The 24,568-nt window shown below is 41.4% G+C and overlaps 2 protein-coding genes across 2 annotated transcripts in view; one reads left to right on the top strand and one right to left on the bottom strand.

Annotated features, from left to right (window-relative positions):
- The window catches only part of MYZAP (myocardial zonula adherens protein), a 188,397-nt gene extending 166,569 nt beyond the window's left edge, over window positions 1–21,828 (top strand). The window contains exon 19 of the mRNA XM_051629014.1: window positions 21,558–21,828. The gene's annotated coding sequence lies outside the window, so the exon portion shown is untranslated. The remainder of the gene's footprint in view (window positions 1–21,557) is intronic.
- ALDH1A2 (aldehyde dehydrogenase 1 family member A2) overlaps window positions 1–23,897 on the bottom strand; it is a 53,869-nt gene extending 29,972 nt beyond the window's left edge. Inside the window, exons 1-2 of the mRNA XM_051629010.1 lie at window positions 23,379–23,897; window positions 135–239 (exon numbers count right to left, since the gene is read on the bottom strand). Coding sequence (XP_051484970.1) covers window positions 135–239; window positions 23,379–23,495 — 222 coding nt within the window. The 5' untranslated portion in view covers window positions 23,496–23,897. The remainder of the gene's footprint in view (window positions 1–134; window positions 240–23,378) is intronic.
- Between the last annotated feature and the right edge of the window lie 671 nt (window positions 23,898–24,568).

Genomic DNA, 24,568 nt, shown 5'->3' with positions numbered 1-24,568 from the left:
CTTGCTGTTGTACAAGCTTAGTCACATGATGGGTTTTGAAACTGTGATTAGTAAAAGAACTGTCCAACAGTTCTGTTCTGGACCTGTTCCTTTCATCTATGTATACATTTCTACCCGTTCATGGGATGCATTACCTTGTCAGCTTCCTGGATCTCACAGATCTGTTCTCCTGTTGCTGGATTATATACTGGGAATATTCTCCCACTTTCAGAATTTTGCCACTCATTATTGATGAAAATCTAGAAAAGGAAGAAAAGCCATCAGTCCTCCAGCATGAACAAACAGTAATGTATGTAACAACAAACTCCTGGGAAAGGCTGCAGATACTAATACAGAAGAGCTGAAACTTATTTATGCTTGTCAAAGTTACAGTTTTGAGAGCTCAGGCCAAGGGTCAGCCCCTGATGTCATCCTGTATTCTGTGGCAGTGTCACTACATAAGCAACATCAAACTCTGAATAACTTGGTTGACATTCACATTTGGTTCAAACACTGTAACAAATAAAACTAAAAAACCCAAATACCTTTCAGAGAAAAAGCCCTGAAACTGCTGGAGACAAGAAAAGGATTTGCAGTAATCATTCAATTCAGTAAGTAAACATTTGGTCACTGATACAACCCAGTCAAGGCTGAATAATCTCAAACATCACAGTTCTTCAATACACAGTCAGTAGATTATGGCTTCAGTGATGGCTTGCAGCACAGAATTAACTTGCTTATCTCCTTGGAACAATGGAAATTGTTAAATTCTGTCAGTGTTGACATCGTTTTAATTGTGATGGGCCAACCAAATTTGAATTTTAATGGTGCTGACAACAGCTGTCTTGAGAGAGGTAATGACAAATGAAAGTAGATTTTACTGGTAGCTGCATACATGCTGGTTATTTTCCACTTCATTATTTTCAAGAACAGGATGCAATTATTTATTAGCAAATATGAAAGAAGTGACTCTAGGAAAATGACTGAGTGAAAGGTTTTCCAGCTATTCAGTTTCTTCCTGTCCTTGAAATCTAAAAGAAAGTGTTAAAAAAAATCCAGGCACTTTACAGGTTCCTTGGACTTTAGGTATCAATGTCTTTTCATTGTATTCCATCAAATACAACTTTAAATGTGTAAGGGGAGGTTCTGGCCTCCTTGAAAACAATGGGAATTTCACCACAGACTTCACTGGAGGCAGGAGTTCACCCCTAGATAGAAGGAATGTTCATCAACCTTTTTGGCGTGAGGGGTTAAGTTGTGTTTATAGAGACAGGGACCTTTCTCTGGTTAAAACAGGGACCTTTCTCTGGTTAAAGCAAAGCAAAGCTCTACACCCCATACAGATCCTACAGTTGTGGATTAATAGAAAGCCAAGGGACCCACTGAAAGATTTAGGAGTCTCAGTTCCAATCAGATATACTCAGGTGGTAGAAACTGGCCTATATTTTTACATTGTGGCTACAGAACAAGAATAAATGGTGTATTTAATATTGGTCCAGTTTCCTCACAGAATCTCCACAGACACTGGGACAAAAAATCTGTCCCACTGATTAGGCAGACTAGACATCACAAACACCTTGTCCAGAGTAGTATTTTGCCACCTCTTTAATCTTGCACTTTCTGCTGTCTTATTACCATGCAATAAAGAAGCTGTTACCTTGCACTCTTTGTACTGGTACATGGCTCAGGTCAGCCAGATGAGCTCAGGGACACGATGGAAAACAGTTCATATATGAGGACTTTGATTAAATATTGTCAGGTTGTTGGGTTCTTTTTTGTTTTTTTTTCTCTATAGCAAAGTTTGATGTGGCAAAACCAGATTCAAAATATTACACATTTTTCATGTGGAAATGAATGTAATGTGTGTCTTTTTTTAGGCAAAGAATAGTATGATAGGATTATAGGTGAGCTGCTGCTATTTTAGGCTTGGAAAAGTACAGAGAGGAGAGCTGCACCAACCTCCCAACTAATAATTTTAAAACTTACTCTCACTTAAGTGTTTACAACTTGCCTGGTGGCAAAAAAGCATCCACATTAAAATGCTGGATGCTTAAGGAAAGAGGATCACCAAGATTAAATATATCTAAGGAAAGAAGGAAACAAGTAGAGAGCCAGTCATAAATTGATGAAAAGAAACTGAGCTGGGAAAAAAACAACAGTATTCTAGCAAAAATACCAGCAAGAGAAACTACAGCCAGAAAGCTGAACAGTTGCAACACCAAAGGGTACAAAGTATCCGTAAGAAAAAAGAACAGGGTGAGGACACTGGCATACCTGGGCATTTTAAGGAAAGTAAAGAAACTGCACACTCATTTTTGCACATGAAGGCAAAGATGCCTCTGTTAGAGTTTTCTGTTACCAGCCGTGAGCTCTCAACCTGTCCTCCCTCCAAGCCAAGTGGAAGCCACGTCGCTGCGTTCTCCTCCGCAGGGCTGATGAGCTCGGGCTCCGTGCCACACTAACTGCAGCAACACAGCTCCTGGTTCAGAGCTGACTCATGTCCAGCCGGCTCAGGACATAGGTAGAAGGAACCTGTCCTTGTCTGGAAAAGACTCTGGTGATAAAACAGTGCACATAAACCAACAATTCCATGTGCTTTTGCTGTTCTGGATGTGTTTCTGTTGAGTTTCTCCCTCTTCCCTGTGCTGGTTGCTCGGCCACTTTGCCCTGTGCCCTTTCAGCCAGTTCAGAGTCCCCCACTTTCCCCCTGCTTTTGTTTTGATTTTCAGCTGAGCCCAGGCCCCATCACACCATGACCCATCTGTCACTTTCTCTGCACACTGTATTTATCTTGAACCTCACCATGTCCTTGGGCCCTAAGCTCCTCAGACTGTGGGTTGTGTTTTCCTGCTCAGTGATTACACTGCTTTGCAAACTGAAGAACTGCTCCCTGTTAGGACATTTTGGAGCTAACCCAGCCAAAATAAGATAATGAAAGAATCACCAGTATGATCTCCAGTGAATAACACCATAAGCCGAAATCCTCTGGTGGATCATTATCACGTTTTAGACTGTAAGTGAAACAAAGAAACGCTGAGATCTGTGACCTCTGTGGGAGAAGGATTTCACTGTCATCCTTTCCATCCACGTCGGTGGAGTTAACTCCATGCCCAGAGTGTGTGGGGGTGTGCTGAGGAGGGAGGGAAGGCAGAAAAGCTTGCAGCTTCAGGAGCAGATGTCCAAAGGAGATGTAAGGATGTTTGTTTAAGGTTACAGTGTGTACATAAACACATAGGTTACTTGAGTGATCTGTCTTGAAAGAATAAAACAGTTAGGGTGAGTACAGGAACCCGAGAAGTGCTGGCAACTGCAATTCAGTACTCTTCCCTTATGGAAGTGGTCTGTTCTTTTTTTAAAAAGATTTTTAAATGTTAACTACATTCTGCTGGGATGAACACCTGTCATCAGGTTTGCTAGTACACAGGACACATATTTGTTCTTAAAATCCATTTCCCCACAGGAATAAGAAATAGGGCCTTGGAATTGCAAGAGTGTTTAATTCAAGTTGACTGGAACTATAAGGTATATTATTTTAGCGAATGCTCTATTTATCCCACAGACTTAGAAAAAGAACAGGAACAGCACATATTTCAGATAGGACATGGGAAGGATCTATTTGGCATAAAATTAAGAGTTGAAGGCAAGAGGAATTGCTACTGTTAATGGTTAATGTTAGTTTCTTCCTGTTCCACTTTCTATAAACAAGGTATTGCCTATACAAGCTCATTACTGTAAACTGAGCACATTTAAATTGGCAGTAAAATCAGAGTATTTACTCTAGTGCACAAATAAAGTACCTAGTCCCACATTTTGGAACAGTTCCAGGTCTTGAAATCCAGCAGCTGGCAGCTTTACAAGCAAAACCTTACACTTAAATAATTCACTTTTGAAAGTTTTAGGTGTTCTGTGTCAGGTAGTACCATTCAGCAGATATTCCTACCACCAAGATGCAGATTCTTTTGCAATAACTTTGCATTCACAGGGGTTTTTATAACTCTTGCAGCACTACTGACTCCAATGGCTGTTGATTAAATGTATATATCCTGTACATTTAATCTGACTTTCATTATGGCCACTTCGTAAAAATGCCATGAAATGGACAAGTGATGACACATTGCAAGAAGAAGGAATCCCTGCAAAGCCTCAAATCGGGTTTTTTTTCTGCCTTATTTATAGTGACCATGGTAAAGGCTAACCCTAAATCAGGGAGAATATTTGACAGCAAATGTTTCTATCTATGGATTATATATAACCCATCCTAAACACCAGATGAAAAAGGGGTAACCCTAGAAAAAAGAAGGCCTTGCTTCCATGTAAATCATGCTACAAATTGGACAACACCCAGTGAGTTCATTGTTCAACCTCAATTGTGAAGGCTATTCACATTTACTATTCCCCTGGAATCAATGTTAATTAAGGCTGACTGGGGCTATAAATCAGCCTTTGGTTTTTACAACTTAATTCAGCATTAAGCATCTATATGTAAATAAAAGGTAACTGATTAACCACTTGAGTTTTCCAGGAGTTACTGAGGTAATTTGTTTTTGTTTGAGTCCTAGTGTTACCTTTTGTAATTTGCAGTAAGGGAAAGAAGAAGTGTATCATATGTCATGTGTTTGCTATGCAGTATTGTGAGGAGTTAAATAATCTGGCCTGCTGGGCACTATCAACAAAACAGTGCCAAAATGGAAAGGGAAGAAGGGCACACTTGAAAAATGTGTGACCCCATGAACATTAAGTTTGCCATCTGCTCTCAGTAGAGCCAAGAACTGCAGTAATGCTAGAGCAGGAAGAGAAAAGACAAACCTCCCTGTTTCACTTAGGTGCCCTTGTCAGTACAGCGATTTGGCCCAGATCAAACCCAGTGGGCCAGACAGACAGTACCTCTTGTCAGGAGGGAATCTGGCTGCAGTTGGTGCAGGGTGGCCTAAGGAGGAGAGGAAATGCTCTTTGTTCACCAGCAATGCTGCCTCAGGCACATGCAGAGCTGAGGTGGCAGGTGAGCATGAGGAAGCTGCAAACAGGCCTCACAGTGTAACAGGTGTGGTTGGAAGCTCTGGGTTGCCCCTGTGAGCGTGCCCCTTGGAGGGTCATCTTTCTCATGAGATCCATCATAAAGATCTCTTCATAACTTCAGTTCCTTTCCAGATGAAAGTTGGAGAGGACATGGCATTTTCTTAAAAGAACAGGCACATCCCTCCAGTACTGACAATTACCTCTCCCTCACACACACGTTCTCATAGACCTTTTGACAGAACTTTGCAAGATACTGGTCCCACCACGCATTTCCTAGGTTCAGATTCTGCCCATGGTTAATCACATACAGTTGCTGTTGACAAAGTGCCATAGACTAATCAAGGAAGCAGTCTCACCCACCCTGCAGGGCACATGACTGTTCAGAACCTTTGAGATACCATTGTACAAAAAAGTAAACAAAGGGAAAAAAAAATTCAAAGCCACATATAAAAATATAAGTTACTTTGAGACTCTGCTGACATGCAATTGAACGGAAATAATAAATTGCATTTTTCCATAAGACCTGCATTTCAAAAGCATTATGCACTGAGTTCAATAGCATTTTTGGATGCTCATCAGTTTTGAAATCAAGCCAAGAGTAAATGTTTTTAGCATAAAGCAAAACAAATTAAGCTTTACAAATAAACAGCACCAATATATTGTTTAAGTAGCCTCCTGTCCCAGTTGGCTTACTAGCAATTAGATCTTGTCAAACCATGCAGGTAATTGGAGTGATGAGCATTCAAGGAGAAAGGGATGGGTACAAAACCTGGCTGAACACTCTAGTCTGCAATGCTGTAGTAGCAAAGTTTAGAGCAGGGCAAAAATGGATAGGGTTTTGTGTTTTCATCACTATTTACACAGAGGAATTAAGTACAAAACAACTAACTTTGTAGGGGTGTGTACAAACATACAGCACAGAACTAATACCTCCTTTGCAGCTCTTTGCTGAATGAGATTTGGTGTCACAGCACCACAGATTCCCTCTCATGTCCACCCAGGGGCTAGCCCTGGATTTGGAGAATGGAATTGATTTTTAAATTCACTGGGGATGCCCGCATGCTCACTGCCTCACATTTTTGCATTGTCTTCCCTTAAAACATACAGAAAAAAGTAATTTGAGCTCCTTTAATTTATAAGAGTAATCAACACATGTGGCAACAATGTAACTTTTCATTTCCTTTCTTGAAAATGTTCTCAAATGATGTGTGAGTGAAATGATGATCTACATTCTTAATTCAATATTGCTTAGTGATGATGTCATCAGACATTTTCTTCAGGCTCCCCAGCTGTCTAAGTAAGAGCATCAGCCAGTGGCCAGACAGTGGCCTAGCATTCAGCTCTTTGGAGGTGGAATTATTTTCCCATGGATTTAAAAAACAATGTTTTTGTACTGTTGCAGCTCCAAAAATGTTTTTTGGTACAGGAAGAGGATTTTAACATCCAAATAATAATGGCTTCCCACAGGAGATATGGTTCTGGATGAATGGAGGAAGGAATGGGAATTTTCTAACTCAATTGATTTAGTAGCTGGTTATAGTTTCATTCCATCAAAGATCTTTTTTTCATATGTGACTTTCTCCTTAGAGAGCCTTTGACGTTAAATTTGCAAGGATGGGGGAGGGGGCATCAGATGCCAAAGTAGTTTACAAAGGACTCACAGCTGTTCAGCCCTCAGCATCTTCTCATAGCTGGAGGCATTAAGAAATACACAATGGCACTTTTTTTTTGGGGGGGGGACATAGAACAATTTTAGAGGCATGCAAAAAATCCAGCAGCAGCATTTCCCTTGGTAAATACTGCATAACATCACAGATACCCGGGCACCTGTGCCTCAGTCTGGTCAGGAAATTTCATATCCTTTCCCATCTCAGCAACTTCATTTCCTCTCCTTTGGAAATATTTCAAGAGTCCTAACGATTAGTACAACTGTTAGGGGATGAAGTAGAAGGGATTGACAATCAGAGGTGCAGCTTGTTTATTTTCTCAAGCTTTGTTTTCCTTCACTTTTACGGCTGTCTTGATACAACAAATCTCTCACATTCTAGCCAGAGCTTGCGGGGCACTCCTGGGAGTGACTGGGAACCAACAGCTGCCTATGGAATTAGTGAAAACCTGGTTTAGAAGGAGGCACAAGGAAAGCAAAAGCCAGCCCAGCAACCCAGCTGACTGCCCAGCGACTCAGCTGCAGTGCCATTTTAGTTTACTTTTAAGGGGGCCTGTTCAGGTGAACAGCAAGAGACTGCTCCTTGCTGGCAGTGAACAAATAATGATGAATGGGCCACAGACTTTGAGGTAACCTCCCCACACATTCCCAGTGCAGAATCCTGCACCTCAAGGCCAAAGAGCCTTTTTTTGGGCAGTGCCAATGACTGCATGGCTTTCAGAGGAGACACCTACATACATCAAGGCAGGCTGGCCAGCTTGAGCACACAAACAAATGGCTACCATGTCACTCGTTGTAGTTACCACAAAGCAGTAATAGTCCTGCAGAAGTTACCCAGGTTTTGGTTCTTGTAATGAGGTGACTTTCAACTGTGGAAGAACTGCATTTTATTTTTTTTAAGAGTAGTAAAATTGAACTATATTTGAGTAACACTGAACATTGCACTACATTTAAGTCTAGCAAGCAGGCTTCTGTGAACATAGCTGCTTTACAGCCACTAGAGGTCCAATCCCATCCACAGTGAAATAAAAGGAAAAACCCAACTGGTTTCAGTGGGAGCCTCCAGAGGGATGTTTGTACTGGGAGACACAGCTGTTTCACTTGACACCTGTTCTAGAGCCTGCAAGGTCTGCCAGGGCCAAACAAATCCAGAACATGTTGATTGATTTATTTTTTTAAAGCTCATTTGCACATCAGAGCTAGCAGGATACTGGCCATGGCTTTTACAGACACAGTCTACCACAAATAGGGCTCTATCCAGTCCCCATGGGGTGGGAGGAGAGGGAGCAGCATTCCCTCAGGGTAGTACCTGCCCTCTCAGGCATCTTCAGTCACCTGTCTCTCCAGTGGTGGTTGCACAGCCCACTCATCTGGACATCTTGTTTAGGAGCTTAAAGGTGGATATAGCAAGTCCCCTGCTGAGCCAGCCCACGGGCAGCACAGGTTTGGGGATGGGGACACTAGGAAATGGGTGCCACTGCAGCAGCAGCAAATGGAATCAGAGAAAGGGCTTGAAGCCTCCTGTCACTCTGCTGTGAAAGTGGAATGTAACATCATTTTTTTTCACCACTATGTCCCAAATCCCTCACACCAAATGTTTGACCTGCCTGTCTTCCTGTCTTAATTAGTCTTCTGTCTTTTTGGGAGTTGGGTCTGTTCTTTTGCAAATGGCAGCACATCAGACAGGGAAACCTGTCATGTTTATTTTCTAAGCTGTAGGGGGCACCCATTTGAAAAAACTGCCAGCTTATCCAAACGTTTTTGTTTGTATGATTTTGAATTAGGAAGTTTGAGTAATTAGTTGAGAAAGTCTTAACAACATGAGGCAGCATGCTTACTTTCCTTCTCCCCCCCAGTATTTCCTGCACAAAACCCAGGCTGCAAAACTAGGATGATGCCCTTTTCTATTTCAGTTTCTCACTATGCCACATGCTGCTACAGCATCCGTTATTTCGGTTCAGTCTCATTAAAGGGATTATTTTGCGCCTGGTTGTTAAAGAAAATTAATCTAAAGAGAAGACACTTCAGATTGTATTGCCTGTTGAACTATACCCACCACAAACATTTCACTCCTTTTGGCTGCCTTATTAAACCTGTGGGAAGAAACTTTACTAACAGCACATAAAGGCTTTCCTCCAAGTAATTTCTACTTTTTTTTTCAGTTAATGAAGAATTTATCCGTTGCTAGTAAGCACAATACAGCAGCAATAACACCTTCCCATAGCTCAGGTAATATTTCATGTATTCCTAAGAAACTAGGCTCCTAAGCTTTATTTATCCATTCACTTGTGGGGCTGTCTTTAATTGCTGAAAAACATTTACTGTCTTGCTAAACTGCATCAGAAAACACTGCTTCTGAAGCCAGGATGATTAAAAAAACCCCCACGTATGCTCTACATTTCCACTAATAACAAAGAAAAGCCAATGGTGAATGATCTGGGTAAGGATGTCAAGTGGTTTTTATGATCCTTGATGTCACTTACTGCAGCTTAAAAAATGAAATAATGGAAGATTTCTAAAAACCTACTAATCTGGGGTGGAGAGTAGGGAGTATTTGTTTACAGCATCAATTATTGGGCTGTCACTGGGCTTTAATGAAGTTGTGGCTATTAAGAACTTGATCCTGGAACCCCCTCTTCCACAAGCACTCATTTGAAATGGTGGGAATGAGGATGGTGTACAAACAAGAATAGTATTAGCCTATATAGTTTCCTTGTGTTTTGCATTGTTTGTGCATTGCAAGGCTTGTATGCTCATTATGCATGGCATAAAATAGCATGATCTATTTATTTCTACATGGGAAACATGTCCTGCCATTTAAAAAATCTAGCAGATCATCACTTGTAGGTAACTGCCATTTAAAATGTTCTCCACCAAAGAAGTTCTTACTTAGAAATTAGCTGTGCTGGATAAATAAATATTCCTACTAGGATTTCAGACACTATAGGCAACACAGAAAAATACAATGGGCAAATTTAGTTTGACTTAAAAGCTCTGAGAAAATTACCTTATAACTTCACATGAGAAATCACTGGAATGTCAACTTCATTTGCAGTGGCCCCTTATGGCCCGATCACCCTCCCTGGCACGATAAATCACTGGCAAGATCCTTACCTTAACACGTTTGATCTCAGCTCAGCAAGACTTGGTTTTGATGTGAAGAACTCCAGATCTGTTAGGTCAGAGACAAATAGCAGAGCCACTGACCTGCAAAGTGCTCACGCTGTATTAGACCCAAGTGAGCAGCCAGAAGCTCCTGAAAAGTTTGCCTTCGCTTCTACTTTGCATCCTGAATATTTTTGAGTATTACTGTTAGCGTGTTTTGCTAAATGATGCCAGTCACATTTCCTTTCATGTCATTCTACACGTAGAGAGTCCACAAGAGGTCACACAAGCAAGCATTATCTTGGATAAACTGTGAGAATTATCAGCACTTTAGGGCGACATGCAATAAAACTCGGTTTGTGACAGTTTCTTTATTTAATTTACATGAAGGCTTGCACTGGCCCTTTTCTACCTAGACCATGCTTACTAATATTGTGAGTAATGATCTTCACCAGTCTACTCATTACAGGACTAAAAGTGCCTGTGTGTACATGTCTGTACATACAGAAGTTCAAACTACTAAAAAAAAAAAAAAATCCAGCTTGTGACATTTTCATTCAATTCCTTGTAATATTCACAAAGACCAGTTTTGTGGTCACTCAGTTTTGCAGCCTTGGCTTGAAACTATTCCTGATTGTCCTGGTTAAACAGTCACTTATCTCTACGCTAGTAAGCAGGAGTCTTAGTCTACCAGAAAATTGGATGTTCTTAATGGGCTTTGGGGGAGAAGAGCCTTGCATCATCAGCATTAAGTTAAATCACATTAAGTACCCACTTACAACATAGGGATTACCACTTATGACATCTTTGGTGAAAGCCTTTAAAACAAATTGTTGTGTTTGTTAGAAGAAGTTGTGAGATAACAATTCCCAGAAGTCTGATTTATAAATCCCTTCTGCTCTTCAAGAGGAACCCAATACCTCTCCTCATTCAATACTGCAAAAAAATCTCTCAGGCTGAAAATTATTTTAATAAAAAGTCCTGGGAAATACTGACTTATTTACTTTAGCATATGCTCCTGGGGAGAAGAAACCTTGAGCTTGATTGCCCTTACTCAGAATTCAGTTCTGATTTCTCCTCCAGTTCTTTCTGTTGATAAGCTATTGACTTTACATATGCAAAACTGGAACAGGCCATTCTACTTTTTATTATTCATAAGGCTGACTGGGGAGAACTGGGCTTTAGCTGTCAAAGTATCCTGCTGTGCTTGGATACCTGACAAATTTACACCCCGAAGTACACTGTGGTGCTAAGACTAAAACTGGATGTGAAGCATTCTTGCAAGAGCTGATTACAGTCCCAAGCAAATAAAATACTTCAAGGTGGAGCAAAATAATGCCAATATTTATTAGAGTTTAACAGCTTTATAGATGACTGGCAAGCTAGTCTCTATAGAGACGTAGGCCTGCATGAAAAATGAGCTCTTCTATTTACCTTTAAATAGGAGACTAATAATTTTATGTAAATTAAAAACATGAAACTTACCTTTTGCCAAACATGCAGCGTTAAAAAAATGGACTAAGGCAAAAGCAAAACCTAACTACATGGAGATTTCCTTAAATGAACAAAGCAGATTGTAAGTCTTGTCAATAAAAAGCCTTCCTTAAAACCAAATGTTTGCACATGCAGTCCTGAGATATTTTTTTTCCTCATTTCCTTTAAAATTCATGTTTCTTTTCGCCTTTCTTACCAAACTCCCTTTTTCTCTGCTGGAACCCCTTGTAATGATACCAGAATGTGGGCAAACCTCATTAGTCTCCCTGCTGTTTACAAGACAGGATTTATGTTCAGTGCAGTGAACACAATGACACACGATCACTAAGTGGCTAAAATCACCATCAAGACATTAATCTGAGAAACTTTTCACCCAGACACTGCAAATGCTATTGACATCTAAAGGTATGAAAACTGGTATTAATTACAACGAACACATGTCACCCAATGCCCAGCTTTCTGCAAGGACTAGACCAATAACTGCCTGTTTGGGAAGGTTAATTTCATGCAACCTTTGGCAGTTATCTGGTACAAGGTATGTCGCCAATCCAATCCATTAAGTAATAACTAAATTCTCATGGGACCTAGCTCAAGTCAAATGTTGTTATTCCAGGTTCACTGCTTTTAGTCTCCCTGAAGACCATTTAGGCAAACAGCTGGAAGAGCTGACCACAAAGGCTCCCAGTCACAAGAAACCACTCTAGGAAAGCAGGTAAAGGCTTCTAACCAGGAAATAAGTTATCAAGGATTTGTCCTGTTATTCCCTCAAGGAGATAAATGAACTGAGGCAGAGAGCAAGAGCATGAACACATTTGTGTTCCAGCTAGAATTCAAACATTAAATGCTAGTGTCTTGGATGATGGGAGAAGAGCTGTGCTACACCAGTCACTGGACATGTTATGCACTGGGCTCCTGGTTGTCACCTAAATAGCAGGGCCTTCCTTCTCTCCCTCTGTGTTGGAGTAACCTACTGAAACAAAACCTTGGAAAAGAGAATAGAAGCCACACCAGAGACAGCAACCTGGACTTCCCATACTGTCCGTACATTGCACCAGTGTACATATTCCTCCTCCCAAGAGGAAAGTAGAGGAGAGCAACACTGCAAGCTCCAGCTTCATTTGAACTCATTATACAGACTGTCCAGCAAGGAGGTCACTGCCTCCCAGACAACATCCAAGGGAATAGCAACACAGACTGTTAAAAGTGACACAGAAAGAGAGCAGAGAGCACAAAGGAAGGGGGCTTTTCATTTACACTGTGTGTACATGTTCAGGTGAGAGCAGAAAAGTGTGCAACTAATACCATATAGAAGTGCAGACACATCCACAGGTGAACACTGGCTCTGAAGTTAATCTGTATTTCCATATCCCAGAATAGTACACACAGGAAAAAAATATTTTCTCTCCTAGTAATCTGGCTGGTTTAGCAAGAGATCCTGCCTCTGACACTGACCTACTGTCTGAGTTAGTCACGGTTACACTCCCACAAATTTAAACTCCCCCATCTGTGAAGGAGCCTTGTCACCAGTTTTATAGTGAGACTGAATCAATTAATGCTTTCTAAAAGCTTTGATGGAAGGAGAAGAATGTTAACACTTGCAGGTGAGTGATGCTAGCTAAAAATGTCTTTAGTAGTATGTAACTAATGGATCTTAGAATCACTACCAAAGGGCTGGACCACAACGTCTAGGCCATCAGCAGCACAGCTAACCGATTTACTGTTAGACTCATACCACAATTTCAGATGGACAGCTGAAAAAAGCAAAACCTGAGTCTCACCTCTCAGGAAAACAGCATCCCACAGACATCACCCACAGACAGAAGAGGCAATTAAATAGCTGTGGTAAAGCAAGTGTGGTAAGTAAGAGGAAGACCTTTTTTGACATTAAGCACTGATGGAAAAGGGGGTGAAGACTTAGCCAATGTCCTGAAAAACGTGCATATTTCTCAAGGTCCATGCAGGACATTCAGGTACCAGCCACAACTGAAGAAATTGGAGAGAATAAAGCCCTTGATTTGGAAAGGCCGGTGGTAATTTCTTGGTAGTTTTCAACTACTCAAAAATAAACTTAAGCCATTTCTGTGACAGCTGAGAAGTTACAGCTGAAAAAATAAACTCACTGGTAAATTTTGAAAATACCTCATGGATATAGGACAGTACTTATATGGCTGAATGCAAAGATCATTTTAAATGAACTCCAAATATGTTTCAAACAACAAAATGAAGTGGTTCCCTAAAAAAGACCCGCCATACTCTAGGTATCCAACTTACAGTTACATAAATGCCTTTTCAAATCAATTTGACAATGTAAAGTATTTAAGCCAATTGAAATCTAATTTCTATTTTAAGGACTTTTTGCACCAGCAGAAGGGTAAATGAGAGTGAGGTGCAATGTCACTGGGAGGTGCTTTAGTGGTTGAGCTGAAAAGACTGAATAGGGTTTTCAACGAACTCGATCACAGTTTTCATCTAGGTCACATGACAGTTAGAAAATAAAAGTGCAAGTGCCTATAAAGGAGCATAAGAAATCCAAGTGTGAAAATGGGTGATCTGGACTGTGTCAGGGAGAGGTAGAAAACCCAGCACGTTTTGAGCATAAGGGGAAGAGAATTATCAGAGGCATACCAAGATTTCTAGCTACATAGGGAGGACACGCTGGGCTGCAGAGAGGGGAGAATAGCTCCTGTGTGCAAGGAATTGTGTGATATTTCTTGAAAGAAAAATGTAACACATAACACAGACCCACATGTATAGAGGCAGTGTAGATCATGAAGGATAATAGCAGGAGTGAAGTACAGACTTCTGGATAACAGACACCGAAGTGGCACGACAGTGGAAAAAGAATATGAAGTCAGTAAGACTGGTGCAAAATTAACTGCGTATTAGTTCAGTTAGAGCTGCACTGAGACAGCACATAGAGGACATAGTTTTCTGTATCCTAATCTAAACAACATTTGACATAGTCCTGTCAAGGACTAAGAATTGTGTCTGAACCCCTGAGAAATGGTTACCACATTAATAATTTCAGCTTCGTTGCAGGAGAGAAACACATGAAGAAGAACCACTCTCTGGGATACTAAACTTCAAGAAGCGGATTTTTTTTTTAAAAGGAAGTAACTTAGAAACTCCCTGCTTGAAGCTAGGAAATTAAAATCCATAGAATCAGCATGGAGGCTTAAGAATCTGAAAGAGTCAAAGAAGATTTGCATTCCCAAGGCTAAAAACGGGAAGCACAAGCTAGAAAATAAATGGGGAAGCTAAGCAGGAAGATACAAAAAGAAATGGGGGCAGGGGGAAGAAGCTCACTTTAAAGGGCTGCAAAACACAAATTAAAAATTAAGAACTGCTACTAAGTATTCTGAAGAAAAGTATGAAAAAGGTAACATAAAAAAACCCCAAACATCAATAAAAGCCTAAGATTAATAAATAAGCAAATATTGGCCCTGGGAGAGTCAGTGGGTTCTGAGAACAATCTGGCTATGAAAGGTAAAAGGGAGATTGAAGGTATTTCCAGAAATGGCTACTTATTTGGGAGGGGATCTTGATTTAGCTATACTAAATTACATTATAATTTCTAGCCAAAATTTAGTATGTGTTCTAGGGAAAAGGGAAGAAAAGCAGAGCCAGTATTTTGAACATTAGAAGATGACAATTAAAAAAAATTGCTCTGGACACTCAAATAAAAATCTAACACCAGCAATTCACCAAAGATCATTTAAAGGCCATGTCCAAGACAAGGGTGTTTGAGTCCCAACTGTGCTGCAAAGAGCTGAACTAAAGTTCCTGAAAGAAATCCAAAATGTGAATGCATCTCAGTTCTTCCAGTTTTCAAAAGCTGAGACACCAGGAATTGTGCAAAAGCCACTAAGGATATAAGGTGGTGGTGGGAGTGATGATGTATTAAATGGTGGGTTTTCCACAGAAGTGTGTGAGAACAACAACACAGCACAGACCTGAAGACCTTCCAACTGGGGAGATCGTATTTCAGGTGAAATGTAGACCTGAGGTTCTGACCAGCTCTAGTTACTGGAGGCCAAATTTAAGGCATGCCAACCTGTTCACAAGGGACAAGATCAACTTTTATATGACAATCAAATAATACCTGTATTTACCTGAAGTAGTAAATAGCTCTGCATTGGAAATAAATCAGTTCCACCTTAGAGTGGAACTTTAGCCTTTACCTGTTTAAATGGGTGTGCTTGGAATTTCTGTAGGCAAGGCATTTTCTGATTTTCTAAGTCAAAACAAGGATTTTGTGTAATCATTGCAAGATGGCCAGAGCATGGTAAGACAACAGTGTCTCCCTGACATCCTCTTCCCATCCCAGTTCAGTCAAGCGGCTCCAGCCTGTTCTTCTGTGCAACACTTCCTCTCTCTCTGTGACCCAAAAAATCCAAATGGGATTCTTGTTACTCGCTTATTTTAAATAGGGGCACACTGGAAATCCACATGGAAATCAGCAAAGCATATTCTTTCTGTAACCACAACACCTGCCCAAGGCCTTTCCACAGCTGTCCTACCAACATCCCTTTAGATGCTGAGTCCAATTTAGGGTCTTCATTACCTATGAATCCCTGGCAGATTAAAGTCTATATACCTCAGTGGTCAGTGCAGCCCTTGTGTTTTAACCTCCAGCTGAGGTCAACTGAGATTGAGCTGACCTTAAACATTTTCATTTGGGTCACAGAATTTGATGTGGATGGTTCTCTGCTCGGAAATATTTTCCCACTTCACTCCAACAAAGCTGGAATGTATTATGTTTCAAGTCATAAGGTAAAAATCTAGTTCACTAGGCTCTCCAGGAAAGGAGCTGACTTCAAGTGAACAAGAACGAAGTCCTTTTTTTCTTTTGTCAGTTGGAGACTATTTCAGCAATGCTATGGCAGCAACGCTTTGATGTGGCTTCACGTGTCATACTTCTAGTAATGAACTGCTCCTACAGCTTAGCTACTCTGCTCCACTTAAAATCGATGCGTTGCGTTCATGCCACGAAGGCAAAGTGCTATTAAAAGTAACAGAAAATGCTGGTCAGCAGAAATATGGAACTTGAGTTTTGGAGAAAACACAATGAGGTGTAGTATGTAGTGGGAGCTGGAATTCTTCTGTTCATTTGAGTAAGCACAAAAGCAATGAATGATTGGGCCCTTGGATGGCAATCATTTTTAGACTTCATCTCCCTCCATATCATTTTTAGTAGTAAGCCTTCACACAGCTATGTAGGCACTTACTTGTGATTGAGTAGGGATGCCAGCACTTGTCTGAGGATTCCTCACTAGAGGACTGCACAGAACTGCAACCTCCTGAAGATTTTTTTAAACCTTTACACATCTGTGCTTATATTTACATAGCTTCCACGTAGTGATGTCTCTGTATAAATGTGCTTTTTGTTTCTCATTTCTTTCAGCTGAATCGAAGTTGATGTTTTGGTTACTTGTTTCAGAGAGGGAGTTCTACTCTTTAAGAAAACAAACTGTATTTTTAGAAGTGGACAGCATTTAACAATTTGCAAAAAAATTAATAACAAAATGTTACAGTTCAGCCTCAGAAAAGATAGCTGCAAAACTGTAAAAGAAGAAATGTGACTTTATACAGGATCTGACTAAGAATTTATGATACGGACCACTGAACTCATCTTTTGTCATTTATCTCTGTAAACCTGTGAGATTTCTTGGAAGATAGTTAGTCAAATGAGGAGCCAAGATGAATCAGTGAATATAATTTATTTAGACTTTAAAAAGGCTTTTGATGATAAAGTCCTTAGCAAGAAGCTATTAAGGAAAGTTAGTAACCATATGGTGAAAGATAAAGTCCTGCCATGGATTAAAAAGTGGTTAAGAGATAAGATAAAAAGACTGGAAATAAATGGATAATTCTCCTTGGAAAGAGGTTAATAGCAAGGTGCCCCTTCACTAGCAATCAATATCTTGGCTCACCTGCTTTTGCATTCATTTATAGTAAGGTATATAGTTTGCAGAGAAAAACATTCTGACTAATCAGAGCACTGAAGAAAATATCACTGGGACTGAAGCTGAAAGGCATTTGGGCAACTCCAGGGTGATGAAATTTGCCAAAGGTAGTAAATGCAAAGAAAGTCTGCTGGAAGGGAGGGTTCAAATTATTCTTAGATGCTGATATCTTCCCAATGACTTGCAACGTCTATGGACAGCTTAGTGAGGGCAGCTGTTAATGGGCATTGTAAAGAAGGGAAGATAAATGGATATGGTGGTTCCACTGTAAGGTGCTCCTGGGAACAAAGCTGGCAGAGCCCATCAAGGTCTGTGCAACAATTTTGCATGGACAGGGAGACAGACAAGCGAGCAGAGATCATCAACAGTTTATGCACCGTTGGGATTTATCAGAAAATGTGGATACATCAAGACAGAAATTTATTATGCTAATGCACCATGACTGGTGAACTTCTGTGGGAAATGTTTTTGAAGGACAGAATGGAATGGAGAATTAAAGTGAGATTTTTTTGTCAGAATCAAAGTCTGTGTTCAGGACACATTATCCCAACTCAGTACTGCAGTAGTTACCAGTCAATGCCTAGACAGGCATGAGATCAAATCCTTGTCCTATCCAATATCATGAGTATCCTCAGAGCAAAGATCTGAACTGTACTTTTCCTCCATGAGTGTCCTACCCACTGGGCTATCAAGTTGATATCCTTCGGACCTCATAAATACATACAAGTGAATTATCCAACAGGAGAGAATGTGAGCCAAAGGTGGAAAGCTTGCAAAATTGGGACCTATCCACCATCAGAAAGTTGGGACCCATATTGAAGTTTCTACTCTGTTGGCTTCAGAGCAGGGGTATGAATTTGGCTGCTCTTCAACTCCCTCAAGTGCTCCGATGATTACTGACCTTCTGGTTTTGGTGTGCAAGTAAATATATGCATCTTTGGTACTGTAATATTTGAAAATAAACATTTTTGCAAAGATAAGAAAAACCCTAATTGCATAGCTCATCTTTCATTGTATCACCTGACTTTACAGGCTGGACAAAGAGAAGAATATTTCTGCCTAGCCAGCAATATAGTATTGTGCAGTCTGGTGCATTAAACCAGTGTGTATTTTCCCTAAAGATTCAGTCTTCCCTAAAAATTCAGCACAGTAAGAGGTGACTGCTACAACAGGTACTTACTCAGTAATACAGTATTTATCTGCAGTAGTTATCTAGTTGTTGCCTATTTCAGCCTGCTAGTTTCTGTATTTTTAATCCTCTTGAATTAACATGGTTAGAGCAGCTGTATTGGAGCAAGCAAAGGCAGAGGACTGGCTGTACATAAGGCTACAGTTGTTTCTTGATCCCTCATGCAAAACCTAGGTAAACTGAGCTTGTGCAGAAGACCTTACAGGTTTGGGAGGAAAGAAAGAATCCTATGTTTAGGCTGTTAATTGGAAAGAAGTGCATAAATAGTTTGCTGTTTATGGGTTGATGAGTTGTAACACTAACCACAAAGTATGAACACACTAGAAGAGAATTCAAACAAGAATAAATCTAAGTACAGTGTGTGGGTCTTTTCCAACCTGGATAGTTCTATAATTCCATGATGCTATATACCCTAAAACTTCATATATGATAATACAGAGGGACACATCTCATGTCAGCATCAGATGCTGACAGGTTCCACAAAGAGAAAGGTAGCTGTTTTATCTGTCTAGTCTTCATGCAAACATCATCTCTTTCATGCAAATTTTCTGTCCCCCACCTTTTGTAACTGGACAGCACACTGTGAGCTCACCAAACCTGACCTCAAACTGAAGTAGTGAGCTCATTCAGGGAAAGACAGGTGGGAAATAGCAGGTATTCATCACTTACCTGAGTTTTGCTAAAGCTTGTCTTCATTTAAAAAAATTACAAGGATTCTACATATATTCTAAGTAAAATAGATTTCCTGCCTCCTATCTTAATGTCAGGCTAGAATTTTATCTGGAAAACGAATGCTGAAAATGGTGAAAAGAATTACTGTTCTGCAGCATTTATTTCTGGGCAATGCCAAGACAGCACAATGGGAATGAAAATACAGAAACCTAATAGCAAAACACTTAAAACCCAAATGCTTATGATATGAGAATTTGAAATGTATTTGTTAGAAGCAGTCTGCCTACACCTAATACAAACTGCTGTATACAGTTTTCTGTTGCAGTGCTGGGTAGTTTAACTGATCTTTGTTTAGAAACTGACCTGATTTCAGCCTATGGAGTAAAAGCAGAGGGAAATCCTTCTACACAGGACAATTTGCAGGCTATCACTACAGAAACATTCCTGTACCTGTTCACTGCCACAGAGCTGTAACTTCATCCCTTTAGAGCTCTCCTTTATAAAAAGCTCTCAAACCCACAATTCTTTTCCAACTTTTCCTTATGCAAAAGTTCTTCCAGTCTTTATCATGCTTAAATGAGTTGACAAGCAAGAAACAAGAGTTAAAACATCCTTAACATGATGCAAACTGAGAATGCATCTTCACTCAGTTCCGTGCTGCAGTGACAGAGCTAGGAGAGGACAGAACCCTAGGATCCCCATCTTATACCAAGTCAACGTGACCTACTAAAACCACTAAGAAAATAATTTGTAAAGTAGATTTGATTGTGCTGTAACAAAAGAAGCATTTGCCACATCCTGCAGAAACACCTCTAGCCCCTCATATGGAGAGAGAAGGAAGAAAATGCGGCAAAGGGCTCAATCCATTGGGCTGACTCCACATCTACTGTCAGATAGTTGGGTGATGTCCAAATGTCAGCAGGGAGAATGGAGTTTCATGAGTGCATGAGAGAAGGAGGCACCAACATAATACTAAGCTGAGAACAGTCTCATCACCTTCAGAAGCTCTCAGGTTCTCAGAGCCATCAGTTTTGTGCTTCCTGCACAAAACATGCTAATAACACACTGGATGTCATGCTATGACTTACTTCACACATCTGATATTTCTGGAGCAGCCCATTCTGGGAGAGTTTCTGCCATGAAGTCCACCTTTGTAGAAGTACGACTTGTTGCCAGGGAAAGGGCTGAATCCCCTTCCTGCTGCTGTGCCCCTTACACATAGAGCACAGTACTGCCAACATGCTCCTGACAAGTCTGAGGAGGGTTTGCTGTGCCACAGGGCTGCAGAATAACCTAATTCCATGCAATACTGGAAGATCCCCTGTCCTGCAGATCCTGCAGGTCCTGCAAACCCTTCCCAAATGTTAAGTAATGGAATGTTGAAGAGTCATCACAATTAAAAGAGAGATAATCTTGCATGTAGCAGTTTTAGTACTTGCCAGCCACAGAGAAAAACTTAACCCCATGTGCTTAAACACCCATCATCTAGTCTGGTATGTATCCTGTTCATCAGTTCCTACTAAGCACATCTAAAACAATTTATTTTTCTCAGAGACTGTGCCAAGGTATTAAAAAGGTGGGGAGAGTATCGCGAATGGCTGATTTTTTTAAAGAAGCACAGGCTGCCTCCCAGTATCGAAGTCACAAGATACTGCTGCACACCTGATGTAAAAACATGGCATCATGTAATTCTCATCACTAAATGTAGTGTTTCTGACTGATGAAAAACCACACTGGCTCTGTGTGCTACGTCAGGTTTACAGATCAGAAGGACTTAGCACACAGATTTCTGCTTACTTCAGTAAACCCACCAGAGGAATATTTCACAAGTTTCAGTCACTCTGCTAAATAATCAAGTACATGAAAATTACATCCGTAGTATTTGTTTTATCTGCATTCTTGGAAGGAGCTTTTGTAGTAATTCCAAGAACAATGTAGTGTTTTAAAAATTAATGAATAATAAATTTACTTTATTCCAGCATGCAGGACAAATCTCATTTAAGGATTCCTGGAATTTTAACATGTTCTATCTTAACAAAACTGTCTATTTTCCAATTTTAGAATTCCAGAAATAGAATGTAATTGGCAAAACGTATTTTAAAAATACTCCACTTAGTTTAAATGTTCACAGGTACCTCTATTTTTTATAAAGAATTAACTCCCAAATGGTTAAGATTTTCCATTTGGAGACAGCTGTAATAAAGACTTCAAGAATTCTGTGTCCTAGTTGGGTATTTAAAATTCTCAGCTAACAAGCAGGAGAGAGGCTGCTAGGAATGCTTACAGATGTCTGATTTTACAAGGTTTGGGGTTGCTGGGGTTTCTTTTTTTCCCGAAGTGCTTTAGCCTAATGTTATTTATTGTTTATGGAAGTTGTTTGTCATTTAAGACATGAAGTGACCACTCCTCCAAAAGAAAGAATCAAGTTACGGTCCAGTATTTCATTTTTAGCTGTTTTTCTTTGTAATAGGTGGGAAAGTGGATCCTGGATAAAAGTCCTGCCCAAGACAAGACTCCAAGCTGAAGACTCCAATTATCTATAAATCACTTATATTTCCTGCAGAGAAAAAGAAGGGAAGAGCGAGACAGACAGAAAAACAGACAGAAATATTCAAGACCTGTCCCAAGCCAGATTTCTCTAAAAAGCAACCAGGAGTTACCCGATATCTCAACACCAAGCTTAGAAGAAACATGCTGCCGTTGTTTTTGACTTAATATTGAAATAAAATAACCTTCTTGTACTTGTTCCATCCATATAAAATGTGTAATAACTTACACATTTCTGAGACCACAACACTATATGCTCTGAATTATTAAACTCATACTCTCCAGCTTAGGTTCTCACAGACAGGAAGATCTAATTGCTGATGACCATTATCTTTTTCAAAGCTTTTTAGAACCAGTTCTCTAGTTTTAGAACACATAAACCCAAGTACACTTATTATGCAAACTGTGATACTACTCTCAAGTATTATCCACCGAACACTCCTGAAGCATATTTTACACTGAAACCAGCAATAAACAAAATGCATGCCAAATACTACTTGCACAGTATGATTGCCCCCAAAGTGTAACACCACACATCAAATAAACACATTCCTTATTTATTTAAATAATTTTCAAGGAAATCTTATGCATATTTTAATTTTTATACTGCAGCTTACATTAAAATGCAATGAAATCTAAAATACCTTAATTTCCCCTGAAACATTCTTCTAGAACATGAAACTGGTTTAACAAATTAGAGGACAAATTAGTTTTGGCATCCGCTTACAAAACAGAAAAGATGAAAAGCTTTTCAAGTGATGATATAGAGGAAAAAATTACACTACATCATCCAAAATGAGCTTCCTATCAGCTTTAAAGCTCCTGAAGTTGTATTTGCGGTAGATAAAAATGTTATCACCTTTCTCCAGTGCTGATGGGCTTATTTTTCTATTAAGTTACTCAGTAATTAGAAACTAAGTCAGACACATTGTAATCTGTTTATACAATACATCTGAAACTTCTCCAATAGAAAACATCCTTTAACTAAAGATACTAAAGATTAAAAATATATCAAAAAATTTTAAAAATCCAATTGTGTTCACAAATAACTGTTCCTAAAGCCCACTTTAATTAACAAAAACAATTTAGTTCCATAACACACCTTAGAAAACCAGCAGATTTTTTTGCACTGACCCAGGAGGTTTGTTTTTTACCCTCTCTTTATGAAAATCAGTCTTAAAGGCTAGTGGAAAAAATATGCCCTCTTGCAATATTGCTCAAGAGTGTATTAAAGTATCACGGAAGTTAGCAGAGAAACCTGTTCCAGTGCTGTAACAACCTGGTGCTATTAAGAGTCCTCTAGGAACTGTAAAAGAGTCCCTTGGGCACACAAGGTAAATTCAAGGAAGGAAAAAAAAGAATATTTCCTGATTGAGATACACAGGTATGTATAGTAACTTCCTCTGCAGTACTTCAAAAGCAACTGAAACATATTTGAGAACTACTGACTTTGCACTGAAAATAAACCCCAACAGCTCTGTAGAAAACACTAAGTTTAAAGAGCAGTAACGTGGCAAAGCCAGTCCCTGCAGATCTAATTTGCTTTTCTACTATCCTGTGTTTTTTCAGATGACTACAGGGCTAAAAATCTGTCTCCTTTATTACAGATTCAAGGCACTCTTTAGTAGCTTTTTATCTCTACACTCAAGTTGGGTAGGGCAGAATAAAACTGATTTAAGCAAAAATCCCTCCTTTGGAGAGAAAGCCATGAATTTCCCTGCCCGAACAAACGAACACAACTTACCTTGGTGTATTTGATTTCAAGGTTGAGAGTGGGAGAAGGCAGTAGATGGAGAGATGCCATCAGAGCTGCAGGATCTGCCTTCACCTCTCCTGGCATCTCAATTTTACTGGAAGTCATAGTCTGGGGGGGCGGGGGTATTTTATAGTGCCACCGAGCCCCCCGCTCTGACCTGATGTTGTATTATGTTTTGGGTTGGTTCCCCCCCCCTCCAAAGACCAGCGCTGAAGATGTTGCTCTCGTCCTCTGTATATAGGCAGGTGTCAAGCCGGGTCTCTTCTTATTGGACATGGGGGCAGAGGCAGGGGGGCAGGTCCATCCTACCTAGGGCGATAGCGGCACAGCCCCGCTCCCTCGCGCGGCGCAGCCGCAGCGCCCCGCAGCCCCCCCGGTCCCCCAGTCCCGGGCGCCGGGGATTCCCCGGTTACTCGCGGAAGGACGGAGCTCCCGGGCCCGGGTCGCTGCCTTCCGCCCGAGGAGCGGGACTGGGGAACCCATTCAGCGCCGGTGGAGAACCGGGGGCCACTACAGCTGTCGTGTTCCCCCTCGTCTGCCCCGTGTCGGGCAGGGCCCGGCCGGGAGGCGCCGCGTAAGGGAGAGGCCGGCCCCGACCCCCGCCCGGGGCATCCCGCGGGGAGCCCTGGCAGCCCCGGCCCGGGGATCCTCGGCGGCGGCGGGGGGCAGCGCTGGGAGGGTGGCTGGGCCGCACTCGGGAAGCCCTGGTGGGAAGAGGGGGGCCGGGGGAAGGCCACCCGCCGGCGGCATCGCTTCACAGCGCGGCCGCGGGAGGCCGGTGCCCCTCGGGCGCTGAGCCACCGGGCAGCCGGCACGACGGCCGGGCAGGGCAGGGTCGGGCCAGCGGCCCCTCAGGGCTCCCAGGCTGAGGTGCGGTGAGCCCACGGGGCCGCTCCGCAGCGCTGCCGCTGATCGGCAGGGTGAAACTTCCACCCCGGGGACGGCGTCTGCCCCCGCTCCCCGGCCTGGGGCTCCTCGCAGCACCTGGTGGCGGCGCAGCTGCCCCCCCGCCCGCACGCCCCGCGGAGCGCCCGTCCCCACCGCTACGCCCGCCGCTCCCGCACCGCAAAGCCTTTCTTTTAGCAGCCGCTGACATCAAAGCGGCGGCGCTGACAGAGATGGATGCGCGGAACCCCCCGCACCGCCCCCACCTGCCGGCCCCATCCCCGGCCGCCTGC

Source organism: Apus apus, chromosome 10 (genome assembly GCF_020740795.1).
Source record: "Apus apus isolate bApuApu2 chromosome 10, bApuApu2.pri.cur, whole genome shotgun sequence".
Classification (NCBI taxonomy): domain Eukaryota; kingdom Metazoa; phylum Chordata; class Aves; order Apodiformes; family Apodidae; genus Apus; species Apus apus.
The sequence above is the reverse complement of the archived record's forward strand: the minus strand, read 5'-3'. Positions and strand labels throughout refer to the sequence as shown.